Genomic DNA, 12,139 nt, shown 5'->3' on the forward strand with positions numbered 1-12,139 from the left:
CTTCGCAAGTATAGCTGATATTTTCCATTCATGTCTAACACCTAATATGTGACAGAGTAGCTGGCACAACAGTAAAGCTGTCGTTAAATGTTTGCTGAAATAAGTTATAAATGTATACGATTAAACCAAAAGCTTTCTAAAAGATACAAAAATCTTTGAATACAACAACCCAACAGTAACATCACATTTATGTTACTGGCAAGACGGCAGACTGGGAACCAGGAACAATAGCCCAGTGATACTGGCAGGGAGCTGAGACCACAGGATACAAGCTACGTCAGCAAAGGACACTGCATATGTATCAAAGCATGTTTGGAAGCAGCTCAACTGGGAATGAGTTTTATTTACTCCCTCTCCACAGGCCTACATCTAAGTGGAAGAATTCACCTTAATGCAAGGCCTTAACAGTTTCAAATTCAGAGTTAGAAAAGCCTTTACAAATGATTTTAAAGAACATCCTCTTCACCAAAGGATTCTTCTTCACAATATGCTTAAAGTTAGCTATCTAGTTTTCACTTTGAATGTGCCCCCAATGACTGATAAATCACAAGGTTGTATTGCTCCATTTTATAACTATTCTAAGTGTAAAATGCATTTCTTACATTACTGAACAGAAATCTGCCTCCCTATAAATCCCAGGCTTGGTCATATTTTTCCCAAATGGAGAAAACAAGTACTCTAACTTTAATCCCTTTTCACTTCCAGTATTTGAGGACAGCTGACAGGTCTCCAATTTTCCTTTTTCCCAGGCAAGGCATTCCCAGGTTTTCACCCATTTATCAAGCGATGTGGTTTCTAAAATTTTGTCTTTACCACATGAAGTTTTATGGGATCCTAAATAATATGGGGCTTGCTCTAGATTGGGTCATAATTTCTGGAGCTACCTAGAACCAGTTTGTTGTTACAAAGCTAATTACAAATATTCAGTTCAATATTAGGCTCACATTTCCAGAATGTTCCTTGAACAGTGCTAGTTTAAAAGAAGGCAGCAAAGTGGCAGGTGATAATCATCCTACAAACCCAGCGCTGCGTGAAAATATTTTTCTAACTTTAAATATAAGAGATTTATCTAAATGAGTAAAACTTCTGCAATATGTAAAAGAAGAAAAAGGCCTTGGAATCTGAAATGGCTTAAATCCTATAATCTATCTGTTAAGATCCTAGAAGAAAGAAACGTTGCCAGAAAGAATGGGCCTGGAGCAGTCTTTGGTAGAGGTGTAAAGAAAGAATGTTGGATGCAAGAATCTCATGAGTTCAATTGCTACCTTCTTCTCCTGCTAGCTGTATAACCTAGGCAAATCGCCCTCTTAGAAGCCACTAATGGAGAATTCAAAACGCTTACTCTATTTCTCTCTGGGGACCCTGAGATAATCTGTATCAAAGTATCTTAAAGCACATTTGTAAAAAATTAACAAGAATAAGTAGTTGTAGGCACAGAAATAGCAAAATGACACTGTTTATTATAGCAATTAAGTACCAAACAATCCAAAAGATGACAGTTACAGTCACAGAATATACAGCAGTGAAAATAAAGATGGCTACCTACATTCACATAGATCTTAAAAAAAATACATGAAGTCACAATAGTGTAATTTAATTTGTATAACATTCAGAAGAGAGCAAAACTTCACCAGATATAAGTACTAGAAACATTTAAAATAGCTAGGGAATATTTTTAAAACATTTCAGGATAATGGTTTATTCTGGTGGGAGATAGGGCAATGTTACCAAGGAGGTGTGTACAGGGGCTTCTAATATACCGATAACCAGCTATTTCTTAGGCTGAGTAGCGAATATATAAGGTGTTTTTAAAAACTATTTTTTAAAGTGTACACTTTCCTCTCTATTATGTGTGAAAGTTCACTATAAAAGCAAGGTAGTTAAAAATACCCAAAAAAGGACTGATCTTTCAATGAGTTTCATTGCTAGACTTAAATATTGATGTACCTGGACTTATAGATTCTGAATCCAGAGATCTAGATTCGCTGCTCCCTCCAGTACTCTCAGAGTCACTAAACATCCCAAATGTCCATGATCTTATAAAGGAAGGACCTTTAATAAAAAGAACAAAGTCAAAACTTGGCTACAGGTGGATTTCATAAGGTAAAATACTGACATTCTATCAAGTGAGACAATCCAAATTTCTTTAACAATAACCAATTATCAACTTCAAGAAAGGAACCATGGTAACAACTGTGAATAAGATCTCATAAATTTATAATCTAAGGCCTGATTTTAAATTCCAGAGCAAAATTAATTTAACAATCACATTTGAACAATCTGATCTTTTATAAATTAGCACTCTCTTTAGTGTGGAAAACTACCTGTTATATCTGCACTGTTAGAGCATCTGTCCTCTTCAATTTTATTAGAACTGTCAGGAAGGCGTACAACATCCTCTAAAGAGTTGGCAGGTCCAAATTCAGAAGTTTGGGAACTATTTAAATGTTTATTTACATTTCTGAAACAACAACAATGACAAAAAACAAAACTCAACACTCCAAAGAATAACTAATAATCAGCCTATTTCATTCTGTGTTTAGAAAATCTATTAATTTAATAATCACAGATGAATTTAACTAAATATTAAAACAAATCATACTACATGGTTCAGCTTCTTATAGGAGACGCAAATACTTTTTAATCACTTGTGCTTATTACAGTGGAAACATAGGAAGGAACAGCAGAAGTATAGTTAATAATTCATGGCATGGTTTAACTTTTCTAGCATGACCTCTGTGGAAAACATAGGTTAAATTCTGTGGACATTCAAAACATGTACGGCCATCATATGACATTCCCAAATGATTTTTAATTCTTAAATAAAAGAAGTCTGTGTCAAAATGGAAAGGCTTACTGTTAGTGAATTACATCTGTTCCTTAAATATATCTACTTCGGTAACATAAAACAATATTTAAAGAACTCAGAAAATTTTTAAGTTAATTTTGTCAGTTAGAAAAGACACCTCCTTGTACTAGATAGAAACTTTAACAATTAAGTGTTTTATATTTTGAAATAATTTTGTCTGTACATTAATTCTCACCCATCAACTCTGTCTTCTTCAGTTGAATTTGTGGCCTTGACAAATTCACTGTACTCTTGGCCTGGGTCATAGAGTTTGGCACTATCACAGAGAGACTGTAAACTGTCTGCAAGGGAAGCAGCCTGCAGATGCTGCATGTTGAAGAGGTTAACTGTTACCTATGGACACAGAGACAAAAGGCAGAGTAACTCATGATATATAGAATGCTATAAAACATACATTTATTTCAATGACTGCACCAATAAAAATGCCATACAGTGAAGCATACAACACTGAATATCACTCTGAGCATACTATGATGCCTGATTTTGCATAATGTCTAGATTAGGGAGAAAAGTAGTTTGAATCTAGTATCTATGAGTAATCATTTCCAGCAAAACTGGCTTTTAGCTGAAAAGTTCAAAAGTAACTTCAAAAACCCCATGCCCCAACTGGTTCACAATTTTAGGAGATGGATGTGTTTCTGAGGATCCTCATCTCTGTATCCTGATGGTCTGATCACAACTGCCTAAACTCTTCAGAGAAAAACATGGGGAAAACACTTCCAATCAAAGAACTATTATTTAGACTGTTTTCACTTTTTCAATCCTATAAAAACAGAAGTGCTGAACTACAGTACTCAGTTCTTATAATTAGATATTACCTTGAATCTATTCAAAATACATTATTCCACTGAGTTTCACAAATGCCTAAATACATTATCACTATCATCACTTCTACTAACAACAATAACAATAGCAGCAGCTGACAAGTATATACAATATGCCTGACCCATTCTCAGAGTCTTACATGAATAAACTAATTTGATGTTCACAAAAACCTAGGCTTTGGGTATATTACAGCAAACCGATGACATACTGACTCGCATGGACCTTTACACTCTCCTGAGGGTGGTATGCAAGAGAAGTAACAAATTATGTAAATAAAATACTTTCTGGTACTGAAAAATGCTATGAATACTATATAAGAATGTCAAATTATGCAGTATGACCAGGTATGTGGAAGGGTATTTCCAACATGGTAAATTAAGGAAGGCCTCTCTGAGGAGGTAACATTTGAATTGCAGGTCGATGTAAGAAAAGCTTCATGGAGATCTATCCAAACAAAAGGAGGAGGTAGTGCAAATGTGAATGGGAAAGAGCTTGTCATGCTCAAGAAACAGATGAAAGGTCAATATGGTTGAAGTATATGGAAAGAGCTCTGGTTGAAGATAAAGCTAAAAAAAGTAGTCATCTAAACTATGGCAAGGTGTCTGAATTTAAGTGCAACAGGAAGCTGGTGGAGCATTTTACACAAAGCTATATAACATGATCTGATTTATTCTTTAAAATGACACTCTGGCTTCTTTGTGGGGAAGGTATTTAAGGGAAACAATCTGAATAAATGCTAAATTTCAATTAGCTTAATGTTATTTCAAAGACTGCCATGTTTCTTCTTCATCTCTCTTGATATACCAGATGATAGGATAATTAGTCTCTAAGTCCTTTTCAATGTAGACAGGCATTTCCCTAAGGATACTCAACTCTGCATAATAGTATTTGAAAAGTATAGATAACAGAAAAAGTAGCTTATTTGTGCCCTAACTCCTTCAAGAAACAAAGAAAATTCGAACTGCATAAGGTGCAGTTTAATTCTAGCAACTGGCTATATTAGAGCATTCTCCAGCTAAAGGTAAACTGCTTACTCTCTTGATCCTAAAGGTAACCTGCACGCTAGGTGACCTTCATTAACTGCATTGAAAAAGTTAATGTGCAAATGAATCACCTTGGGGATCTTGTCCAAATGTAGATTATGATTCTAAGGATCTGTGTTGAAACCCAAGATTCTGCATTCCTCATAGGCTCTCAAAGTAATGGCAATATGACCAAGGACCGCATCTTGAGAAGGCATTCTAAACTTTAGTTTTCTCATCAGTAAAATGGAGATAAAAACTTGATAGGATTTTTGTGAGAATTAAATGAATTAATGCAGACCAAGAGCATAATACACTGGCAGGTACAGAGTCAATCTTAGCTATCATTAGCTATTGTTTGAGGTGGAGGGAATGTGTCAAAGGTAAATGATTGGCCTAAATGACTTCTAAGGTAATTTCAAATCCTGGATTTTATAATTCTGTTAAATCCTTTCATGATTCTTTAAGTAAATAATATATTAATTAATCAAAATTTGGAAAATAAATGAGATACAATTTTTAAAACTCAAGAACATTTTAACGAAGTTTTCTGGTTCAGATGCAGTAAGCTAACTCCCCCCAGTCTCCCACTGAATTCACCTAAAAATCTGAACAGAATGCACAAATCAAGACTCTGAAAACTAAACGGAAAAAAACTACAATTCGAGGTATGACCAGTCCAGCAATCGATCTACTCCTGCCCTGTTTTCCAGCCCATGCTCAGCTCCTACCCAATTCTCCAATTCCCAAAGTACAAACTGAGTGTAGACAAAAGGAGCACCAAGAGAGGTTCTTTCTGGTCCAAGGAACAAAAGTGGGGAGCAGTGACGGGAGATGTAACTAAACAGTAGAAGAAAACTCCTTGGTTTCTTTTGTATATTTGTTTTCTCTTCTGCCTTAGACCCTAAGCAAGTCAAAATCCCTAAGACATAATCCTGTGGGAGCAACAATGATGGCAGTAGCAGCTGAAGAGATGCCAACTCTGATGGAAATCCTCCTTTATGACCAGATGAACTGTGTCTACAGTGAGAGGGGTCTGAAATTTCTGTAACTTTTTTCTCTTTATCCTCCCCATACTTGGCCCGGGAGAACAGCAGAATAGGCAGACCTAAGCTTCCCAGCCAGAAGATTGGGAAGGGAGTCACACAGAAGCTGGAAAATGAACCTAACTGTATCAAATGGTTGCTAAAATTGAAAAAAAAAAATTAATGTTCAATATAGGTTATAAACAGGACCCAGAGTCAATAAAGTAGTAGTGAAAATATCTAGGATATGACTCAGAATTGCTTGTCATACAAAGAACCAGGAAAATCTAAACAACTCCCAAGACGAAAGACAATAAAAGGACACCAACACTGATATGGCTCAGATTTGGGATGATCAGATGAAAACTCTAGAACAACTATTACAAAGGTTTTAAAAAAGTAGAGCAAATAATCTTGAAACATGGAAAAACAGAAGCCTCAGCAAAGAAATGTAAGATGTAAAGAAACAAAAGGAAAATTTATTGCTGAAAAATAAAGTATCCAGGACAAAAAATTTACTGGACGCACCGTATGGGAGAATGGGGATAACAAAGGAAAAGAGCCTGTGAACTTGAAGACAGATCAACAGAACAGTATAAACAACCAAGAGGAAAAAGCTTTGGGGAAAAAATAAAGGACCTCCAGAACTGCGGAAGATTAACAAAAGCTCTAATGTTTGAGTCACTGGGTGTCAGAGAAAGAGGAAAAAGAATACTAACAAAAAAAAAAAAAAAAAAAAAAAAAAAAAGATTGAAGAAACAATAGTTGAAAACTTCTCAAATTTTGCAAGAGTCAAACTTGTAGATTCAAGAAGTTCAACCAATCCAAAAAAGGAAAAACAGCAAAAACCAGGTCTAGATACGTCTTAAACAGATAAAACCAAAGACAAAAAAAAAAAAAAAAAAAAAATCCCACAAAAGCAGCCAAAGAAAAACACATGCCACAATTGGGGAATGATAATTAAAATGATTACTGGTATCTCATGAGAAACTATGGATGCCATAAGGCAGTGGAACAATATTTTTAAAGCAGTGAAAGAACTGGTTTCTGTATGTAGAATTCTATATCCAGTGAAAGTGTCCTTCAGAAATGAAGATGAAATAAAGACATTCTCATATGAAACACAACCAAGTGAATCCATTAACAGCAGACCTGCTATAAAATAAGTGGTAAAGGAAGTTCTGTAGACAAAATGTTACCAGAGGAAAGATGGAACCACCAGAATGCAAGAAGAATGAATAGAAATAGTAAATAATAGACTACTTTTTCCCTCTTAACCTCTTTATAATATGTATGACTTTTTTTTTGAGACGGAGTCTCGCTCTGTCGCCCGGGCTGGAGTGCAGTGGCCGGATCTCAGCTCACTGCAAGCTCCGCCTCCTGGGTTCACGCCATTCTCCTGCCTCAGCCTCCCAAGTAGCTGGGACTACAGGCGCCCGCCACCTCACCTGGCTAGTTTTTTGTATTTTTTAGTAGAGACGGGGTTTCACCGTGTTAGCCAGGATGGTCTCGATCTCCTGACCTCGTGCTCCGCCCGTCTCGGCCTCCCAAAGTGCTGGGATTACAGGCTTGAGCCACCGTGCCCGGGCAATATGTATGACTTTTAAAAGCAAAAATTGTGAGTCTGGTGAGGTTTTCAATGTATATGGATGTAATTTACATATATCAAATACAACCCAGATTAGGTAAAGGAACTTCTATGGTGGTGATGCTTCTGCATTCCACTTGAAGTGGTAAAAAACTAATTCTAAGTAGACTTAAAAAAATTAAGTGAGCCGGGTGCGGTGGCTCAAGCCTGTAATCCCAGCACTTTGGGAGGCTGAGACTGGCGGATCACGAGGTCAGGTGATCGAGACCATCCTGGCTAACACGGTGAAACTCCGTCTCTACTAAAAAATACAAAAAACTAGCCGGGCGAGGTGGTGGGCGCCTGTAGTCCCAGCTACTCGGGAGGCTGAGGCAGGAGAATGGCGGGAACCCGGGAGGCGGAGCTTGCAGTGAGCTGAGATCCGGCCACCGCGCTCCAGCCTGGGCAACAGAGCGTGACTCCATCTCAAAAAAAAAAAAAAAAAAAAAAATTAAGTGTATGTATAAACATAGATAAGTGTGCAACCATTTTTTTTAATTGGCTATTTATAGAATAATCTATTTTAGGCTGAACTGTCCTAGCACATGTTTTAAATGGATCTAGCATTTTCATATAACTCTGGAAACCACATTAAATATTCAGCTTCTTCAACAGTGTTTCACAGTTCATTACTACTTTTTCAGGTAACTAGTAATCTTAGAACTTCTATTTCTGTTCCATGAAAGAGATAATTTTTGTTTTTTACCAGAATGCTTCTTTTGTATCTTAATGACACAATATCCATTTTCATATATGACAGAGTTCATATATGTACTACTACATCTGACTACTACATCTGTACATTCTTAGTCACGTCAGGCTGCTACAACAAAAGTACCATAGACCGAGTGACTTAAACAACCAAGATTTATTTCTCACAGTTGTGGAGATTGAGAGATCAAGACCAAGGCACTATCAGATTCAGCGTCTGGTGTGGGCCTCAATTCCTAGTGCATAGATTGCTCTTTTCTCTCTGTGTCCTCACATGATAGAAGGGGAAAGGGTCATGAGGGCTCCACCTAGTCACCTCCCAAAGGCCCCACCCTCCAAATTTCATCACATTATCACACTGGGGATTAGGATCTCAACATGCTAATTTTGTAGGGGGTGATAAACAGTCCATAGCAACTCAGTTCAAGCAAGTTGCACTGATTGTGGGGTTCTAATTAGAATTTACAATGTTAAATGATCTCAAAAACTATTATGTTTTGATACATGCTGCTTAACTGGTTGACTCCATATGACATAAACAATCAAACACAGTTTTTCATTGGTCAACCAATGTAGTTTTACATTTAGCTTCACTGAGAGTAACTGTAGACAAAAGTAAAAAGTAATAATGGAAGTCTACATGCAACCATTGTGGTTATTAAGGCAATGCAAGTTTCTAAATAATTAGAGGGAGATTTTTTCGGGTTATATAAATAGATAAAAATTGAATTTCCTAACTGGAAGCTGGCCAGGAATGGTTTGTAACAGCCATATTCTCTTGAAAAAGACACTGTAGTCATTAGAACAAGAGAAGTGAAGGGAGAGAGTTCTACCAAACAAAATCTCAGTTTTGGTTCATTTGTTAAACTTTTTTCTCATTTTATAAGGACAAAGGGGAAAAAAATCATTCTGGTAATTGGACCCATGGGCCAGGCAACCCAATATTCAATTGACAGTGAATCCAAGACCATTCATTGCAAGCAATATTCAATTTATGACACTGGTGCCAGGGGAGGTGTTATGAGCATCCACACTATTTTTCCTTCACAATGTTTTCTTCAGAAAACACTTAGAAGTTAGGAATATAACCTGAGCTACTATAACTTCTTAATAACACAGATGTGTGCAACCAATTTTTTTAAAAACGTATATGAAGATACATAATAAAAAACCCAGTACACAAATTAAAATATACGTCTAGAAAAATATCAATTCAACCAAAAGAAGGCAGCAAAAGGAAAATAGATTAAGGAAAATATCATAAGGCATAGCAAAAAAGAAATAAAATGATAAAATTAAATCTGAACATATATTTACCTTAAATATAAATGGTCTAAACATTTCACTTATAAGATAGTACCAAAATAGATTTAAAAAAAAAAATCAAGACAGAAGTATATGTTCTCTATATGCTATATAAGAAACTCACTTTAAATATGATAAAATTAAAAGAATGATAAAAGATACGCTACACTCAAAATAATCAAAAGAAAACTGGAATAACATATCAATATTAAATAAAGTAGAATAAAAAGTAAGGGAATTTATCAGTATAAAAAGACATATTTCTAAGGATAAAAGGATCAATATACCAAGATCATATAATAATTGTAACTGTGTAAGCAATGGAGCTTCGAAATACATAAAACAAAACTGATAGAACTAAAATACACCATATGTTGGAAACTTCAAAACTCCTTTCTCAGTAATTGATAAAAGTAGCAAAAGGTAAATCATCAAGAATACAGAAGAAATAAATTACATCTTAAAACAACAGGAACCAATTGATACTTACAAAGCACTCCAGTCAACAACAGAACACACATGCTTTTCAAATGTGCACATGGAAAACTCATCACTGATCTTTTCAAAGAAACAGCTTTTAGTTTCGATTTTTCCCTACTTTTATTTTATTGATTTAAGAGAAATGTAATAATAACAAGTATTTCTCCTACCATAAAAGAATTAAACTAAAAATCAGTATCAGGAGGATATCCAGAAAATCCTCAAACACTTGGAAATTAAACAACAGACTTCTACATTATCTACAGATCAAAGATGAAGTCTCAAGGGAAATTAGAAAATATTCTGAACTGAATATAAATGAAAATACAAATTTCAGAATTTGTGAGATATACATAAGCAATGCTTGGAGAGGAAAATTTAAAGAACTAAATGTATCAGAAAAGCACAGGAAGGTCTCAATAAACAACATAAGCTTCTGCTTTAAGAAACTTTTTTTAAAAAGGCAAAATAAACCCAAAGAAAGTAGAAATAAAGAATAAAATGCAGAATCAGTAAAATTGAGAAAAAGAAAAATTGATGAAACTAAATGCTATTTTTTTTTAAAAAGGATAATAAGACTTATAAACCTCTTGCCAGATTGACCAAAGAGAGAGAAAGAGAAAAAAGATGCAAATTACCAGTATTGGGAATGAAAGAGAATTTATTACTACAGCCCACTGAGACATTAAAAGGTAAGAGAATACTACAAGACACATTTAGCACATAAATTCAACAACCTAGATAAAAAGGACCAATTCCATGAAAGCCACAAGCTACCAAAAATCACCTAAGAAGAAATAATTGACCTGAATAGGCCTATATCAAAATACACTGAATACGTAGTAAAAAAAAATCTTCCAAAAGAGAAAATCCCAAGCCCAGACACTTTCACCAGAGGAATGTTATTAAACTTTTAAAGAAGAAATAACACAAATTTGACACCATCTTTTCCAGAAAACAAAATAGTAGGAAGCACTTTCCGATTCATTTTATGAAGCCAGAATCACCCTTACACTTTCAAAACCAGACAAAACCAGTTTTTTCAGACATATCAATCTTTCTCTAACAGAGAGAAAAAGAAAAAATTATTCAACAAAGTAGCAAATTGAATCCAGCAATATATAAAAGAAAACAATTCCTCATGACCAAGAGGCGCTTATTCCAGGGATGCAAAGCTATGTCCACACTCAAATATTAACATAATCCACCATATTTACAGGCTAAAGACAAAACTACATGTATCAAATAATGCAGAAAAACATTCGATAAAATCTAACCTTTATTCATGATAAAACTCTCAGCAAACTAGAAAAAAGAAATTTCTTAACCAGATTAAAGGCATCTTCAAAGAACCTACAGCTATCACCATATTTTATGGTGAAAGACAGTGCTTTTCCCCTAAGATGGACAATTAGGCCAGGATGTCTTCTCTCACTACCACTATTTAACAGTGTACTAGAAGCCTTAGTTAGGACCATAAGAAAAAGAAATAAAAGGAATACAGATTGGAAAGGAAGATATAAAACTGTCCCTATTTGCAGGTAACATAATTTTCTATGTAGAAAATCCCAAAGAATCTACAAAAAGCTCCTAAAACAAGTAAGTGAGTTTAGCAAGGCTGCAAAATACAAGACCAACACACAAAATATCAAGTATATTTCTAAATATTAACAATTCAAACAACCAGGCACGGTGGCTCACATCTGTCATCCCAGCACTCTGGGGGGCCAAGGTGGGTGGATTCCTTGAGCCCAGGAATTCGACACCAGGTTGGCCAAACATGGCAAAACCCAGTCTCCACAAAAAACACAAAAATTAGCTGGGCATGGTGGCATGCACGTGTAGTCTTAGCTACCTGGGAGGCTGAGGATTACTTGAGCCCAGGAGGGTGAGGGGATGCAGTGAGCTATGATCACGCCACTGCACTCTAGCCTGAATGACAGAGTAAAACCCTGTCTCAAAACACAAAAACAAACAAAAAAGCCCCCAAACCAATTAACAATGGAAATTTTAAATAAAGGAAATCTATACACACGCACTTACGTGTACATATAGACCATTCACAATAACCCCCCCAAATAAACACATACATACACAGGATTAAATCTAACACAACTTATTAAAGGTATGCTGAAAACTACAAAATGCTGATTTTTTTTTTTTAATCAAAGACCTAAGTAGTTGGAGAGGCATAGTATGTTCATGTGTTGGCAACTTTATATTGCTAAGATGCTACATATACAGTCAATGCTCCCCAGTCTGATTTAAAACTTAA

The 12,139-nt window shown here is 35.5% G+C and overlaps 1 protein-coding gene across 1 annotated transcript in view; it reads right to left on the bottom strand.

The window, feature by feature from the left end:
* The window catches only part of ARHGAP29 (Rho GTPase activating protein 29), a 65,776-nt gene that overhangs the window by 14,585 nt on the left and 39,052 nt on the right, over positions 1–12,139 (bottom strand). Inside the window, 3 exon segments of the mRNA XM_017879784.1 lie at positions 1,948–2,052; positions 2,325–2,461; positions 3,045–3,202. Of these exon segments, the coding sequence (XP_017735273.1) occupies positions 1,948–2,052; positions 2,325–2,461; positions 3,045–3,202 (400 nt within the window).

Source organism: Rhinopithecus bieti, unplaced genomic scaffold, assembly GCF_001698545.2.
Source record: "Rhinopithecus bieti isolate Rb0 unplaced genomic scaffold, ASM169854v2 scaffold_11919, whole genome shotgun sequence".
Taxonomy (NCBI): domain Eukaryota; kingdom Metazoa; phylum Chordata; class Mammalia; order Primates; family Cercopithecidae; genus Rhinopithecus; species Rhinopithecus bieti.